This window comes from Ornithodoros turicata, chromosome 2, assembly GCF_037126465.1.
Source record: "Ornithodoros turicata isolate Travis chromosome 2, ASM3712646v1, whole genome shotgun sequence".
In the NCBI taxonomy this organism is placed as follows: Eukaryota; Metazoa; Arthropoda; class Arachnida; order Ixodida; family Argasidae; genus Ornithodoros; species Ornithodoros turicata.
In genome coordinates, this window is record NC_088202.1 from 148,641,203 (window position 1) to 148,659,923 (window position 18,721).

At 47.3% G+C, this 18,721-nt stretch overlaps 1 protein-coding gene across 1 annotated transcript; it reads right to left on the reverse strand.

Moving 5' to 3' along the window:
• Nucleotides 1–680: 680 nt before the first annotated feature.
• Nucleotides 681–17,301, reverse strand: LOC135386361 (zinc finger protein 235-like). The gene is made up of 9 exons (XM_064616223.1): nt 16,860–17,301; nt 16,348–16,773; nt 12,570–12,846; nt 8,894–9,030; nt 6,767–6,872; nt 5,555–5,724; nt 3,063–3,228; nt 1,986–2,072; nt 681–1,064 (listed from the first exon to the last, which is right to left on the reverse strand). Exons 2-9 carry the CDS (start codon nt 16,558–16,560, stop codon nt 931–933), a joined length of 1,290 nt encoding a protein of 429 aa, XP_064472293.1. The 5' UTR covers nt 16,561–16,773; nt 16,860–17,301; the 3' UTR covers nt 681–930.
• Nucleotides 17,302–18,721: the final 1,420 nt, after the last annotated feature.

An 18,721-nucleotide genomic window follows, 5' to 3' on the forward strand; every position in this document is an offset into this window, starting at 1 on the left:
TCACGTGTGGCAAAGGTTACTTCCAACGTATGTACAATTCCTCGATTAAGTGGTAAAGAATGTCGTTCTCAAAATACCATAATCAGATTTGTATAACAACACAAGATATGAAATGAATCCGCGGCACAGTTTGCGGTCAAAACTGAACAATTCAAGATGACTCGAACACGCACGGGCGACTAAAACAAACTTACCGTGTACTTACGAACAAAACGCGTTCCCGTGACAGAGCTGCTTTCAGTTCAACGAGAGTCGCAGCGGGAACAGGAACACATTACCATACGTCGTGTCTATGACGCAGCTATACGTCGGTGTTCGCCGCGTGCAGAAAACTCTCCATGCAATGCAGGACTTTCTTGCCGCGCTCAACAGTCGGAAGAAAAAATCGCTTTCTGAATGTGGTCGTCCATGAGAGAGAAAGGAGGAAAACATTCGCTTCGTGGTCGAGCAGTAATCTAAAGTGTACGAGCTGTAGGTGGAAACGGAATTTACTTTCCCAGACAAAGTTTCAAACGGTCAATAAAAAAGAGTTTTACTAACCCCCCCCCCCCCCCGAGACAAAAAGCTACATATATTCAACCTACGAAGGCCATCTCGGGATCTGTAGATGACATTATTACATTCGACTCTGAAAATGATGATTCTGTAGACATAAATATGGGCGGAAAGTACAATTAATACACGTTTCAAACTGTCTTTTCTGCTGGCAAAATATAGCGAGAAATAAGATGCGCAAACAATGTCATTCTTAGGTTGAACACAACTATAGGTGATGCTATACTAAACAGTGTGTGCTTGCAACAATAAATCGTATAAGATCGCCCGGAATGTCCGGCAAACATGGCACATCGAACTTGAACTTCGAAAAAAAAAAAAAAAGAAGAAGAAAAAAGAGAAAAGAAATCCATCTGTCCAGGTGGTTCTCGGCTGTTAGATGGGCACCAGACTTCGAACTGAAAAGTCCGGTATGTTGGGACTACACTGTTGGCAGACCCCGTTCACGATGAGCCTACTGGAGAGTGGGAACTCTGCGTGGCACTTGTGACACTGAACCTGTTGGCAACCTGCGGCAGAGAACATCCATTTGTCTTTCCGTTCGGCCGCACAAAGTACACCAATAGGAGTCGCAGAGAAAGTGAACTCCACACTTATTAATTATTTGTCTCTCTCACACAATGTAAAATCAACTATAAGACCACAGGGGGCGCCCCATCTGATTTTATGCAGAGCCGTATATAGGCTCCGATTTTATGCAACCATTCGCGCTCGACTCACGCAATGCACTGTGGGTCGGTCACAAGCCATAGCAGACGACAACCATACGCGTGACCATAAAAGTGGTTAATGGGCGGCCGAAATGTTTGTAAACGATGCCGTTCCTGTATTACACCGTTTTGTGGCGTCCTTTCGATCTCTGCAGTTAATTCTATCCAATACCGCGTGCCAATACTCTTGCAGTGAAACACGTATAGGTTCTCAAATATAGCTTCGTAAGTGCTGGCCACTCCAAATGATATGATCTCGATCAGCAGATGGCAGAAGTCAAGTAAGAAGAAGCACCGTGTAATTTATATGCAAAATGCGTGATCTAATGGTTTTACACTGGTAAGAAGATGTCGCAACAAAACGTGTCTTCACATACGCTGCTAACCGTGGGGAATATCCCGCTACAGAGCCACAAGATATTCCGTAGCAGACGACAGGAAAACACGCTGACGGTGTCGTCTGCTAAGGGTCGTCTGCTAAATGCGCAGTACGCCACGCCCGATGTTCTGCAAAGTGTGAATGCTCATATAACACGGGGCGGAACTTCCGTCTCTGTAAGCAGTGTTGTTGCTTTTTCTTCCACTAGAATATTCCCTGAGGATGACGCTCATGTGAATACACGGTAAATAACCGCTTGGGATGGATACAAAAATGGCAGCAGTACAGGACATCCCTGTGTACCAAGGGCGAACGTTTGTGCGACATGAAAAGGGCCTTACCTTCGTGGTGTGTCTTCATGTGCGCCCGTAAGTTGCAGGTGAGCGCAAAACGCTTGTTGCACACTTGGCACGTGTAAGGTCGGTCACCTATTGGACCAATTGGAACCAATAAAAATGCGTAAATTCCGATATCGGTTGGTCACGATCAGTTTGGTTGTGCAAGCACAACACTTTAGTACGTTCGGGCACCGTCTTCGCCTATGTCACGAACTATCCAGTCCAGTGCGTCCAGTGCAATAGCCGTGGTTCCGGCGCATAGCGCGTAGGACATACATGGCGACGACCTTCAGGTCGCTACACACTGCCAATACAAGAAGCATTCAATTCCTTCTCCCGCTATCGTACCTTGGTGAAACGAAAGGAACCATATGTCTCTAACCAAAACGATACCTTTTTGTTTCTGTTTCGCTTAAAGTGCCACTACGGACTAAATCTCCTCTCTTCAGAATCCTACCAAAGTTATGTTACTGAAATGTTCATGTCTCACTTCACATTCCTGCAAAATATTTTGGCTCTACGTGACGCGCAAGCTAGAGAAAAATAATTTTTATTTTTGAGAACTGCGACGCCATGTTAGGCTCCGACTGAGTGCCCGGTTGTCATCTGGCAACGTTGTTGCCCTTCGCGTCTTCCAGGGGGCTCACTTTTTGCACTCCGGTAGCGGAGCCCCACGTGACACATCATCCGACCGCTCCGACCTTCGAGAAAACACAAAGGAGGGAGAAGACATCTCTTCCATTTCCCTCTCTCTCGATCAGTGTCACGTGACTTCTCCACCACGTGACCCTCCCCGGACGCCGGCGTCCGTGCTAGGTGACGAGTGCCCTCTCCAGAACATGACATCATTGCAATTTGTGGGCTTATGATTACGTCACCCGCTCCTCGCGTCATCGAAACTTGCGGAAGCTCAGCAGATCTTCAAAAAATTGACAGAAATGCACAGCGTTCGTAAACAGCATTGGAATTTCGCGTATAGAATCCTCGGGGCACCTTCTTTTCATGGACTAAATAAAATAAACGCTGTCTTCCAAGACCGGAGTGGCATTTTAACGGAACGTTATATGAGGCGTCCAGTACCTGTGTGCAAGAAGAGGTGGTTTCGGAGATTGTTGAGCTTGCTGAATCCCCTCTGGCAAAAATGGCACCGGAAGGGCCACGACCCTGTGTGGACGTACGCGTGGCTCTTCAGGTCGCCGGGAGTCGGGAAGGACTTGCCGCAGACGCCGCACTTATGAGGCTTTTCCTGCATCACGTCACACCATCGTCATCATCAGCATCATGAGCAAATGGTGTCTGACCTTGGTGGGCAAAAGACCAGCCCGGGCACGACCTACTAGATTCTAACGACCACGTCATAATCGGTAACCCCTATGAGTTACCGCTGTGTAACCCCTATATGGGTCTTCTGATCAGAAGACCCAGGTTCGATTCCTCGCGTCAGCACCTCTCTTCCCGGTGTTGTTTGCTTGCGTTTATGAACCGTTGTTTTGACTCTTAAAATTTAATAAAATGTGCACTTATTTTAATTGATACATCAGAATCAGGTCGTTGTACGAGGGATGTTCAAGTCAAACCGGGACTTTCTGTCTCCTGAGCGTACAAATGACTCGCGAACTTCTTTTTCGTCATATTCACACGTGACAGGCCTCCGAGTTCACCACGTGGTGGTCCAAAGTTTGTGCAAAACAGAAGACACGTGCTGGACAAGACGGCCGACAACGAGGTGAGCGCGCACATCGAACAGCGAATTGTCAGGGACTTTCCCGTGAATCAAGGCGTAAATTCATCTGAAATTCTCGGAAGACTTCAGGCTTAGCATGGCCACGATACATTTAGCCGCAGCAAAGCGTTGGAGTGGTGCAAACGGTTCCGAGACGGCCGTACATCAGTGCAGGACGATCCTGGCCGCTGTAGCTCAGAACCCAGTGTCACAGTTCTTGAGAACATCCAACTTGTAGAGCGCCTGACCCTCGAGGAGCGACGGATAACGTGTTTCGAGCTGGCTCGAAAGACGGACATTTCTGTGGGAACGTTGACACCATCATTCATGAACACCTCCAGTTTCGGAAAGTTAGTGTCCGTTGGGTCCCGAGGCAGCTCTCCGTGTTTGACCGGCAGAGAAGACTGGAAATCTACCCAAGAGCTAAGGTACCGTTTCGACACTGAAGGACAGCCGTTCCTTGATCGGATCATCACGTGCGATAAAACGTGGGTGCACCATTTCACTCCCGAGTCTAAACCACGACCTACTAGGTTATAACGACCATATCAGGCGTACCCCTCCCATGCGCTGCATTTTTGGAAGGCAGCGGTGGCGCTTCTGATCGTCCTTGTTATTGCTTCCTCAACTTCTACAATACTTTGTACTTCAGCTTACCTTAGTATTTCTGTACAAGCTGTGAACTTCCACAGATGTTTAATTCTGAGGTTGATTATTATCATCATTCTACGCGTTTTCATAGGAGCTATCGCTGTCGTCTGCTACGGTTGTCGTACATACGCTTCTGCGAGTTCAGAATTCAAATTTCCATCGTCCAATCGTGCGCCAGTCTGCCAGGGCGCGTCAGTTGCGCCCCTGGCGGATCGTGCGGACAGGCACCTCATAGGGTTTGCTGATTGTGACATGGTCGTTATAATCTAGTAGGTCGTGGTCTAAACGCGCATCGAAACAGTGGAAGCATCCGGGGTCGCCAGCTCCCAAGAAGTTCCGAAGCATCCCTATATGCGGGTAAGGTCATGGCCACGGTTTTCTGGGACAAGGCTGGCGTTGGTCATGCTGATTTTCTGCTCAGTGGTACAACCATCAATACCATCAATAGTGCATATTACTGTCAGGTTCTCAGGGATGTGCATAAGGCGCTGAAGCAAAAGCGGCCGGGCCTCATCACCAAAGGAGTCCTCCTCCTACAGGACAATGCACGCCCGCATACCGCGCACCTCGCGACGCGCACCTTACAGGAACTTGGCTGGGAGCTGCTGCCACACCCCCCTTACAGTCCAGACCTCGCCCCCAGCGATTTCCATTTCGGCGTTCCTTGGGGGCCGCCACTTCAGCTGCGACGACGAGGTCAAGAATGCGGTCCGATCATGGCTGCTTACGCGCCGGTAAGGGTTTTTACGCTGCTGGCATCGAAGCCCTCGTGAAACGCTGGGACAAGTGCATTAGTGCAGCTGGAGATTACGTTGAAAAGGAAGACTAATTTCTCGTCTGTAAGTTCATTTTACTTTTGCGAAAAATGAAAAGTCCCGGTTTGAATTGGACACCCCTCGTAAGTTGCAAACGTCCAATGGGGAAGTCGAAGGAACACTTCTCTTTTCTGTATCGAACTGGCTGGATAAACGGGCAACAAATAACAACAAAGTTCGATATAAGTGAACCTTGGAATACGTCATCCTGTGGTAGTAGAGGTTCGAGGATGCAGTGAATCTCTCGCCGCAAATGGGTAACATGACAACAAACAACAAATTTCAGATAACAAACAAATGCCAACAACAACAACAAGTAACAAAGTTCAAAGCAGACAACAAAACAAATGACAAATAACAAAGTTCGATATAAGCAAGTGAACCTTTGAATGCGTCATCCTGTGGTAGTAGAGGTTCGAGGACGCAGTGAACCTCTTGCCGCAAATGGGACACTGGTGAGGTTTTTCGCCCGAATGGATTCGGCGATGTGTGTTGAGGGAACTGGAAGTACTGAACGCCTTGCCACACACGTCACAAACATGCGGCCGCTCACCTGCATACATTTACACACACGACATTAGATATAGCTGCTATCTATCGCATCAACAGGCAATGGATCAATCGACAGGTTACGGATATTTTGACAGAATATGCATTAAGGCGGACTCGTGCGATTTAGTTAATGTTCGCCTCTGGAGAGAGTCGGCTGCGCTGTCGCAAAATTGTTTTCTTCGCTTCGCTTTCGAGCGTGCAGAATATGCTAGCAAACGACAAAGGCATTTATTTTCATTCGCAGGGATCTGGAAAACTGCAGTGAGCTTGTCTAATTTGTCGATTCCAATCAACTCCTGGACTGTTACTGTAGGGAATGAAATCATTTTGGCCAAAAAATCGCGGGCTGCGTGCCGAGAGAAGCGATTTTGTTGCATCTCCCATAGACTCTCATGTATTGAAAATTCGACAAACTTTAATTCACCAAAAATCAGTGGATCTCGCAAGGCCTTCAAAAATATGTCATTCCCTAGGTAAACTAGAGAGGAACATGCCTGTGCCTGTTCCGTGTAGAAATTTACCGAGGTTTACGAGAACCCTGCGAACAAAAATTCCACATAGACATTCTCAACAAGTGAGTCCTCCTTAACCGGCAAGCTTCGATTTAATCGTAAGTGTTCCACTTACATGAGATCCTTCCATGTGCGCCTAAGAATCTCGCCATACCAATCTTTCGATAAAATATGAGTGCCGCCTATTGGAGTGTTATCCGTGTTGTCCTGAGCTGTCACAATGCAGTAATCTCCGTAGATAATTGAAAAGAAATATCTTACGTCCGTATACCTGCCTCTCATGAACCTTGTTTCCATAGCCTGTCAGTGTGGATGCGATTAGATAAGAGGTCCGTACACACGATAAGAAATGCAACACTAGAAGTGGTTGCGAACGGCTGTTCCATCACTCGCGCACTCTTTCGCAAAAATACTATATAACTTGTTGTGCTGTTTACAAGCAACAAGCTGCTAAACTAACATAACCTGTCTGCTTTAGGGTACCTTTAATTACAGCAGCTGTTTTGCAATATTTGTGTTATAGGCACTGACCAGTGTGCGTCCTCAGATGACGTCGAAGCAAGGAGGGTCTGTCGAAGGTCTTGCTGCAGTACTGGCACTTGAGCAGACACTTTTCCCGTTTACCCTTTTTGGCAGGCTGCAAGTAAAGGCATGCTATATCAGTGATGGACAAAGGTACCTCAAACTTTCTCAACACTGCAATCATACTTCAAGTAAAGTACAAGGTACTTGTTATAGTACTTTAAAGTACCCATTAGGTTGACTGCAAATTTGTTTGTATCACTCCAGGTCAGGGGCGGACTTAAGGGTCTGTCATGGGGTGGGGGGGGGGGGGGAGGCTTAAGGAAATTTCGTGCTTTGCGGCACAGCATCATCCAGGAGATAGGGCTTTTACATAGGGAACACAGCTGTATGGGGAACACACCTTAAATTCGCCCCTGCTCCAGGTTTCACCATTTGCTGGTAACAAGATGTGAACAATTAATCGTACCTTGAAATTTGCAGAAAATGTTTAGCACTAAGAGTTGAGTTTGAATGTAGAAAAAGAAAAGAAAGAAAGAAAATACAGGGAAGAAATTAAATTCGTCGCCTGGTGAATTGTCACATATTTTTGGTAGACTGCATAAGGTGTGTTCATTTTGGTAACGTGATAACAAACGCGAAGAAACACGGACGGGCAGACAGAAGACGCGCTAGTTCTATTATTTCGAGACAATTTTATTTTATTTTCAAAAATGCGTAGTTTAATGATACTTTCCAACTTTCTCGTTGCACTACCAGTTGAATACTTGATGGCAAAGTGCTGGAGACGTGTTCATAAATACTTGACACCATCGCAACGAAACCTGTTCATGAAGTCGTCTATCATGTGCAAAATATTTTCGCCTGTGTTATCGCGTCGTCGAATTTCGAAAACACAATGAAAGGCAGCTGATGACCTTGGATGTCAGACCGCTGGCATAATCAAATCAGTGTGACGTACCGTCACTTGCCTCTACGATTTGCTGTGTGCGGCACAACTTAATGGCCTATACTCTGTAACGCTCTCTCTGGAGGGGTTTCTGGACTCAAGAAACCCCTCTCAAACCCCTACGGAGCCTCACAAAGAACAACTTGTTATGAGGACTTGCTTGGAGTATTAGCTCACCATGAAGATAACGTCGTCGTGTTTTTTTTGTCGCTTTTGGATTGAGACATTCATTTGGTCCTTCGGAAGTCGAACTTGCGCAGCGCTACACCATCCCGAGTTTCTCACTTCCCAAGCGATATACCGAGATTGGGCCAAGCTCGGCAAGAGCTTGGCTGGTCATGCTGTACAAAGGAACGACATCCAAGGACAATGGATGCAAATCCAAAGGAACGTCGTTCCAAGGAACGACATTACGACGTTAGGAAACTGACAGAAAGCAATGATCGAGGTCTTGGATCTCGAAACTGTCTAGAAATCTCTCGTCCCCTCCTGAGCCGAACTCAATGAACGAGTGGCGTATAGGGCTGTTGCAGTGAAGTTGCACAGCGCCATTTTGGGCCCAAACGGCCGCGGATCGCAACACTAAGGAGTTCCATCAGCGGGTTTTGCATGGTGTGTCAAACGGTATGGTGCCAAGGAAGCTACAAAACCTGTAGGAAATCAACAGAAAAAGCGGTGCTTCTTGAAAAGCGCGAACAACTCGAAACCGTGTACTTGAAAGTGCCGCGTCGTCTGCTAAACTGGGGACTGGGGAGTGTTGCATGATTTGGGGCGCTGATGTTGCTGCTCACTCGCGCCACCTGGCCCAGAGCAACAGGCCCATAGAGTATGGCGCAAGTATAGCACTGTGCCACGTGTCCGTAAGGGTCGAGTCGCCCAGTGAGAAACGCGCGTTTGCTCGATACGCCAATGCTACGTCACACTGATGTGATTACGTCACCACAGGAGATCGGGCCTCCAAGGTTTGTTTTTGAGAGCGTTTTTTAAAAGAATTAAATTGTGCAGTGCCGAAACATGGTTCAGCTAAAATACCTTGCATGGTGACATTTTATAGACTGTTTCATGAAACGATAAGCTAAGTATCAAAGGACATTCAAGTAGTAAAAGTATTGCACTGTGACGTCATTTATAACTGATGTAGAAAGAGATTCCCCTTCAAGGAAAGTTCGGGCAAGAGAGGTGTTTACCTGTAGGTTTTCATTCTGTTCGGTTGAAGACGAAGCGAGCGAGGACGAAGACAAAGTCTCTCCTGTACTTCCACTGGAAGGTTCCGCTGAGCTGGAAGATGTGCAGAGTAAGCTCTGCGACAGGTCTAACGGCGATTCTACACGAGAAGAGGAACAACAATTACAACGAAGAAGCGATTGAACCGGCTGCATCCCCTGCTTGGAAGATCGTGCAGGGTGGCTGCTGATAGAGTCACTAAATAAGCTACGCTTCAGGGTATCGACACTTAATTCCAAAAGCGAACGTGCGCCATCTTGTTTCCGCGCCAAGCTACCCACGCGCACTGCGCACGTCCGAGCCGTTTAAATAGAGGGCTTGGCCATTAGGAGGAGCCTAACTTGAACCGCGTCATGCGACGTCAATGCTGAACGACCTCCCTGCTACTGTTGTTCAGTCGTCAACCTGTCGCCGACGCCATTTTGATACAAAGCGTCAGTCACGATGCGAGGGGGAAGACACGAGCGTAGCGCGTCCTTCGAGACCCCTCTGTCCTTGAATTCTTTCAGTTTGGTAACAAAGCCCCCATTTCACAGGCGCTTGTGGGTGATAAGCCGGCGACCCTGGTAGATTACATTGAGCGCGACAAAAGTACAAGTCGACCAGCCGGTGAACTGCATCAAGATGGCGCCTACCTGCTGGCTGATAGGCGGATTTCGCTTGGATTCAGGATTTTTGGGCGGTGCAACACCGACTATGACGTCAAAACAGGCTCCGCCCGTGAAGCGGCAAGAGATCAAAAGATGGCCAAACTCTCTCTATATACGGCGCTGGCGCACGTTAGCGCACGATGCCACCTATCGTGCGCGGGTGAAATGTTCCTTTCGTTTAATCATGCACGTTTCTCTATCCCACTGGGAGCATTATGTTAGCCGTCTTTGATCCTGAAATGGGGATACCGGTGCGGTGCGGAAACAAGATGGCGCTCCTGCTCTCCCTTGGAGACATCAGTGTCGATACTCTGAAGGGAAGCTTATTTAGTGACTCTAGCTGCCTTACTTGACATTATTCGGGAGAGGAAATGTTCTGCTGCATAGGGAGACATAGATGACATACGTCACACGTGACAATAAAAATGGCCCCGTTCATGATGAGCGGATGCCCCATGCAGCACCTGTGACTGCAGTGATGAAAGTCGCCATCTTTCTCAAGGGGTCTAATCCTTTGTAAACAGGGCTCTTTACAAGCTCGATTTTACGGAATATTGTTTCAGTGAGGCCTCGTAGTCCTGGCCACTCGAGCCGCTCCTGGTCACCGGCATGCTCGTGCTTATCGACGGTATCACTTTTCCTGGACATCGAGTGGGTTTATTACGATACCGTTTTCCGCATTTTTGGTGTATCCGGTCGACTCTTGACCTGGCTCCGAGACTTCCTTACGTACCAAACTGTCGCTGTCCGCACATCGCAAGGCCAAAGCCCTAAGCATAATGTTCGTCAAGGAAGCGTCCTGAGTCCGACAAGAAAGCGCTTCGGTCACTTTGCACACTTGCACTACGTGCGAGGAGTTGAGCGAGAACGCGTGCATCGATGTTTGGGTGCGTTTTTTTTTCTAAGATAAATACTTCATACAGACAATTTTTTGTATTAGTTGTAAAGTCAAGTATACACATATTTTCATGATGCGTCGGAAAGAGAAAATCTTTGAGATGGCTTTCTGGGCTCTTTTACCAATTCCTAGAAAAGTGGCGTTCCCTGTGGATGCAGATAACGTTGCCCTTTGGACAGTAGGAAAATCACGACCTGCTACTCAGCGCAGCTTGCAACTGGCTTAAAATAACATCCACGAGTACCTCACGCAAATTGGGATGGACCTTACGCCCGAAAAGTGCGTCGGGCTCTCGTTGACACGCTAGGCTATGGCAAATTCTCCTCTGTGGGTCGGTACCAAAGAGCTTGAGCCTTTACGTTTCCATCGCTTCTTTCGCGTGGTCATCGACTCGGATCTACGCTGGACCCGCCACATTAAACGCTTTTAAGCCAAAGCGGGGCGATGACTCCCCGCTATTCAACATCTTTCTGGATGAAGATGGGGCTGTGATCAACACTCCCTCCTTGCACTTCACACAGCCTCTGTGCGGACCACTCTGCTTTACAGCCTTCGGGTCCTGCACATGATGTTCCGCAACATCATTAAATACCCTTCGGAGACTGTTTGCTCGTAGCCTTCGTAGCTGCCTTGGAGTTCCAAGAATGGCTGACACACGGCAGATTCTGGATGGCTGAAGCTGGAGAACTCCCGATTGAGGTTCTATACGCGAAAGAGAAACGGCTCGACACGTCATCCGTTTGCGCGCAAGTCCCCCCCAAGTCCCTCGAGCCCATTTTTATGCTCTGGTAGAAGAGAAATTCTTCAGCAGTGTACACGAATGGCGCTTCCAAAAATGGCAAGTCTGCATCGGCCTTTGCAATGCCATCCGAAGATGTAGTGCAAGGATCACCGCCTTTCGTATCCAACAACTTCATCAACAGCTTCAAACCTCTATGCCATTATATTCATTCTGCAGCACATACTTAGTTGATTTTAGCCCGCGAGAATGGACAGTGTTCACCGACTCGTGAGCAGAAGTCGTTTTAATTCCCCATTTTCCTCCTATAAAACTGCTAAGCAGCCAGTAAGAGGCATCGTGAGAAGTAATTCACACCACAGAGTCATAATTGGCGCTGAAATTGAATTTAAAGTACGCCGCAAAAAGCGACCGTGCGCAACGGCGGGAGAGCAGTACCAGCCTGTGATCTGCCTGGGACGTCACAGGGGTCACGCTCGCTGATTGGTTCAGAGAAATGTTGTCTGCTACTCGACTGTTCGGGGTTCTGAAAACGCACTGCTCCTGGCTCGGTCATTATTCGGCCGCTCCTTCTATCCCCAATTCTCAGGGAGAACTGGAAGAACTGGTTTACGGCAGCAAAGGGACAGGGCGCTGAACCCACTGACCGGCGAACCAGAACGAGTTCCCCCTGTAACGTCATCGGTGACGTGGCATCGTACGTTCTCCTCCGCGCGGAGCCATGTTTAGGTGAGTTCTTTTTTTTTTGGGGGGGGGGGGGGGGGACAAATTGCACACATCAAAACCTTTGGCGCTATTCGGTAAAATGACACACACACTTTCATCAGTTGGATGGTCCTCTGTACTCCTTTATGTCGACGAATCTAGTACTGCTTCGTTCATTGGCCGCCATTCAATGTTTTCTCCACTGTCATGGGTGCTTTCGAGCATTTCCTCCCTTTGTGTGTCTAACCGTGTATTCACCCGAGCGACATTCCCCCAGAAGCGGAAGATGCGAAAAGCGTCATAGCTTTCTGCTGTCACGTGAACGCGAGCGCTCAACGTCGTGTCTTCACGTACACTGCTAACCGTGGGGAATATCCTGCTACACAGCCACAAGATATTCCGTAGCAGACGACAGGAAAACACGCTGACGGTGTCGTCTGCTAAGTGTCGCCTGCTAAATGCGCAGTACGCCACCCCCGATATTTCGCACCGTATGAATTGAATGCTCACAAAACACGGAACGGAACTTCGTCTCTGTAAGCAGTATTTTTGCTTTTTCTTCCGCTAGAATATTCCGTGAGGATATACCGCTCGTGTGACTACACGGTAACTGTAACACGCGTAATTATAAGAATAAAAGGGTTTACCTTGCAACGTCCTCCTGAGCAAAGCTGTTCGACAGCTGTCCTTCGGAGTAGATGTGACGGAAGGTTGGTCGCTGAGGCAGGCGACGATCTCGCTGTTGGCAGCTATGGTCTGCACCACCTTATAGCAGACGCTGTCGTCGTGGCAACAGGACGCCACCATGTTCACTTTCGGTGACATTCGTTTGGTGGCACGCACGAAGCGCACCCAGTTGCAATGGCGGACCAGCCGACCTTCAACCTCGTGGATCTCATCGTAGCAGCCGAAGCGATGCCGAATCTGAACGGGGCAAACGGTACTCAGTTGAGTGTCTGCACTGCAAGTTCTGTTAGCGACAGCATTGGTCACGTGTCACGTCGTTAGCAATAGTATAACAAATTTTTGAGAAGTAAAATTTGCAATACGCGCATTTTATTTGAAACGGGCAGCGGTGTATTTGGTGGCCAATGTTTTAATTCGTAAGAGGAACCTCCAGAGTCGTGTGGATACTGACGACTTCCTTGCGATCGTAATAAATAAATAAATAAATAAAAGAGGTCCGCGAGGCCTTGGGGCCTAGAATTTACTTTCATGACTTGCGGGATGTTAATTCTTTTTATGTGTTTACGATTTTGTGTACACGTGGTTAAACTACCTGATTGTAGTTAAAAAGTAGTTATCAGCTACTTGCTGAAATGTACTAGTGGCAACTACTAGTTAAACTACTGTTTCGAGTAGTTAACTACAGTAGTTAGGTTATTACAGGCGCCAAATACTTCAGATTTTGCTGCAAGCTTTACGGCACGATTGTGCTTCCGACTTTTACCTTGAGCTACTTGTTTCATGAGAACGGAGGTGCAGAGCAATTGTGCCGTGCAAGTGTACTAAATTTTCGCTTGTCTTGTCTAGTGAAGCCTCATTTGCACGAATTTGCATTGAAACAGCATAGGATGGCTACGTGGTCGATCATCGTGGCTAAGCGACAATATTTTACGGTTCACAGTGGCGCACCCACCACAATATTTATGCGTGGAACATTGATCTGTGACGAAGGAGCCTGAGTGTACCTAAATCTCGTATATGGTCCGTCGTATGTTGTACGTGCCTTTACGGCGGAAGCTTTCACTCAAAATATTTCCGCAACAAGCTCTTTTATCAGCGCATAATATACAAGAGACAGGCAGTGGATTATATTTAGATTATATTACTAGAGTATATTTTAAATATAGGTGTCCAAGAACACTACAAGGGTTTAGTGTTGAGGGACAACGTTTAGTAGTTATAGATGTAGTTAAAATACATTGCAGTAGTAAAGTAGTGAAACTACTAGTTAAGCTACTCCATCGTGAAGTGGTTAGTAGTTATAGTTAAACTACTGTAGAAGTAGTTAGTGGCCATCACTGCTTAATTTTTTTAGATATTTGTAAAAAGAAATAAATTGCACGGAAGTCGTTGCCGCTCAGGTCTTGAAGGTGCTTGTTGAATAAAACATTTCGTATTCCATTTCGACACCCGTTACCGTCGCCGCCTCGATTAAGGCTGGTTTACAGTCCGACGCAAAGTTCCTTCAGTCGCTGCCACGCAGCCCGCCAGAGTTCGTCACGTAGTCGCGGTGCGTAGTTCGTCAGGTAGTCCCGTCACGTAGTCGAGGCGCGCGACTACGCCAGCCGTCGACCACCCAGTATATAGAGCACGTGTGTACTTCTGGCGTTGACCGGCGGTATATAGCTTCGACTACAACGCACTGCGCTTGTCGTTCGAAGCCGCAAATGATCATCAGAGTCTACACGGAACACATCGAGTGGATGAGAGAGTTTAAGAAAAAAGAAAGAAGAGGAAGAAGAAGCGGACTTCAGAGCCGTGCACACTGTGACCCTGCATCCAGATGCGTTCTAAATACGGTCACTGTCTTCGTCGCTGCCGAAGTAACGATGTGTTGTCCAGTGATGGCCACTAACTACTGCTACAGTCGTTTAACTATAACTACTAACTACTTTGTGATTGAGTAGTTTAACTAGTAGTTCAACTACTTTTCGGGGGAGTAGTTAAAACTACTTTTTTAACTACTGCAATGTAGTTTAACTACATCTATAACTACTTAACGTTGTCCACCAACACCAATCCCTTGTATTGTTCTTGGACACCTAAATATGAATCACAAGCAATAATAAACTTTGGCTCAAGCCATTGCTACGATCGTCAAATACAAAGCTTGCGGCGGGATTCTTTCTGTGCCTACGCGATAAACTAAGTTACAGAATCATTTGACAGCAAATCAAATGAGGCTTCACTAGACAAGCATTAAGAGTGAAGATTTAGTACACATGCAAGACACAATTGCTCTGCACCTCCGTTCTCATGAAACAAGTAGCTTGAGGTAAAAGTCGGAAGCACAATCGTGCCGTAAAGCTTGTGGCAAAATCGGAAGTAGTTGGCGCCTTCAGTAACCTAACTACTGTACTTAACTACTTAAAATAGTAGTTTAACTAGTAGTTGCCACTACATTTATGGAAGTAGTTGATAACTACTTTTTAACTACAATCAGGTAGTTTAACTAGTAGTTGCCACTACATTTATGGAAGTAGTTGATAACTACTTTTTAACTACAATCAGGTAGTTTAACTAGTAGTTGCCACTACATTTATGGAAGTAGTTGATAACTACTTTTTAACTACAATCAGGTAGTTTAACTAGTAGTTTAACTACATGTAGTTAACTACTGGCCATCACTGGTGTTGTCTCATCAACTTCAGACGCAAGAGGTGTTGGAAGGCTGTTCGGGACAGGTTTGTCAAAGACTTCAAGGCGGGGAGCCGTTGACAAATAAAGCGGTGCGGATTCATCAAATGATATCGTGCCGTAGGATTATGATCAAGTAGCGATGGCGAAGCGTAGCGTGGTGTGGCGAACGGTAACGGGTGGCGCGGAACGCGGCGGCGACTGACGAAACGTTGCGTCGTACTTTAAATCAGCCTTAAATTAATTGTCGGCGATGTCGTCGATGCCCAAGGAAAGCATCAGACAGAACAGCCGGTGCCGGGATTCAAACCAGCGTCACATCCCAGTCTTGACGTCGAGGCGATCACCCTAATACCACGGGAGCTGGTAATTGCACTTTGCTTTGCTTTGCTTCGGTCACGGTGAGCGAGTACGTTGTTTCCGCACAACGCATGAAATGCCTTGAGCGTTAGCCACGTAAGGGATCGATCATTTTCGGCCGTTTTATTTGTTGGCCTTCTCGGTTTTGCCTGCATATTCGTGCAAATCATCCAAATCATCGTGCAAATCATTCGTGCAAATCGTAAATCATCGGCTGGTGATCGAGGCTTCCGAAAAGGATATGCCCTATTCTGATAGGCCTAGCGCCTCTCATCTGCCCGGTGACCCAAGTCATGCTGAAGAATCAAAGGTGGTGGGTTCGAGTCCGGCTCAGATTTTCAGAAGCCGCCTACGCCTCTAGTAACCACAGTTGCAGTACTATCTGTAACCATACACACACACACAAAATGATAAAAAAACAATTTTATCAAATTATCGATCGAAAGAAATTTAATTTCTTAAATTGAACTCTGAAATCTGCGGAGTCAACGTCATGGGCGGCGCCAGGAATTTTTCCGGGGGCGAGGAGCACAGTTCTGCGATGGACCTTTAAAGGAAGGGTGTTCCTTCGACCAAGTTCGTGGGTTTATGTCCTCTGATGTTCGCGTTTCATCAGGGGGGTCCCACGTTTCTAATTGAGTATCGCAACATTCAATCAATAAGTATTTTCGAAAATATTAACGGCTAACAATGAACACTCACATTATTCTCCTTGAGGACACCGTAGACTTGAAGCCTATCCAGCCTGACAGAACCATCCCCTGGCTTGTAAGTCTTCCCAACGGGGATAACCTGGTTAGACCACAGGCGAACCGTCATGTCGTATGGATGCCGTGATTCGTCGCAACTGTCTTGATCCTGTTCAGGACTTAACACTAAACTAAACTCGGCAGGTAATAAGACACACGCCTCCATGGATACTGTCAGCTTGATTATGACTAGAAGACGCTGAACACACCACGTCGTTGAAATATATCTCTACAGGAATCAAGACCGTCCTTTTGAGTGTCCTTTACTCGAAGGAGATATCACTGCCTTTAGCAGTTACCGATGGAATGTAATCTCTCGTGGTCCACGATATGATCAGTTCACTCGCTTGACGTGCCCAGATGGTACCTGTGGAACAGTCTGAGAAGCAACGCTCCAACATTTATCACCTCGTCCAAGGTCTGGTTAACGAGCTTATTAATTCATTTTGTTAACTTTCACCGTACCTTCGTTGACGTTCGTGCTGAAAAAGGACACCATTGTAGAACAACGTAGTTGACGTAGGACTATCTGTTCGATGTTTTCTTGCTGCTATATGCGGTATGAACTTGTCATTGAGTTGATCAATCAACCTTCCTGATGCTGTACGACGCAGATAACCCGTAGATGTCCACCGTGAGGATGATAAAGGTACAGATGGTTGTAGAACAGCACAATCCGACGATGAATACACTGATCGATGATAAGCCTTATATCTCACTGAGCCAGTCTCGGACAACAACGGCGCATTGCATGTCATGACCCGCGTAGTTGTAGGCAGTACATCTCGGAGACATGTTTACTCTTGGCCGACACATCCAGCACTGTGCAGGACCGTATGGAAGCACCTGCTACGCTAAAGTGGAGGGTGCTACGCCTTACGGAGGGAACAGAAGCACGTGCCACCGATGCCGTGCCGCGAAAGATGATGAGGCATCTCCGCGGGGCAGGTGATTGGATGACAGCTGGTAGCAGACGATCACCGGACGGGAGGAGGGTCGTCTGCTTTGACTTTCTGCCGTCTGCTACGTTTTGGGTGAGAAAGGGAAGTGAACGTAAATTAGCGGTGTAGAGATTTTGAGGTGATCTTTCTCCTTCGTCTTCCGGTTGTTCGGGGTGGAGAGGAGGTTCGAGAAATTCACCGCGGGTTTTATCGTCGCGTTTCAATCATTTACACTACGAAATATAGGGTCTTTGGGGGTTAGTGCACGTGCAGTAAGAAACTCCTTTGCGTGTGGTGGGGAATGTTTCTGGCGAGAAAGCTCCCAAAATTAATTAAAAATCGCGGGTCCTCTATAATAGTTCCCTCGTGTTGTGTTGCGTGGTTCAGTGGACGAATTCGTTCCAAAGTAACGCTAGACACTGGACAGGTCCTTGCTGGATTTTCCGGCACGCTCTCCAGACGGTTTCACTTGGACCGAATACTAACCCGCCTCCTTTCTACTGCCACAATCAAGCCCGGTGGCAACTTGCTGGAAGGGTACACTCTTAGAAATGAACTTCACCACATAGCACGCTCCTAGCCAACCATCATCTCGAATGATATCGTTATCTGCCTTGATTTGTTGAAAACGGGGGGCGTACGCCTTTTTGTGACAATTATGAACAGCATAAGTGTCACAGAAAAGGCGTACGCCTCCCGTTTTCAACAAATCAGGGCAGATAACGATATCATTCGAGATGATGGTTGGCTAGCAGCGTGCTATGCGGTGAAGTTCATTTTTAAGAGTGTACAAGGTGCTCAGGCACGCCGTCTTCCGCGTTAAATGTGGTGTGCCGTGTGTCGAGATTTGGGCGCACATTAAAGTACTCTCAGGTGGGCAAAATTAATCCACAGACACGGCCACTGTGGCGTCGCTCATAATCACCGTTGCCTCGCGACGTAAAGTTCCGAATTATTATTATGCTGCCATAATCGCTTCGCGCCGCTAAAGAGGAACAAAAAGAAGACAACTGATGAACAAGAAGAAGACAACTGATAATCCCTTGAAGAAGAAGCCTCCATCGTACGATAATTATGATATGAGGGTTTGTTTCTGCAAAATAAAAGTTACTTAACCCTACATATACGTCGTTCCACGCATCCCGAAAAAGGGAGCTAAGCCCAGCCCGGACAGAGCCACGGAAACGTCTTCATTTATTTTTTGCTCCTGGGTGTATAGCGAAGGAGATCGTAATAAAGGCTGACGAAGTAGAGTCCTCCTAGCCGTCGCCCCGGGGTCGAGCACTGTGGTTAGCCCAAGCCCGACGCTTTCAGACATATGTACGCACAGTTCCCTTAGAAGTCGGCCCAGGACGCACATTCCCCGTCAGTCGTGACGTTGCCCAC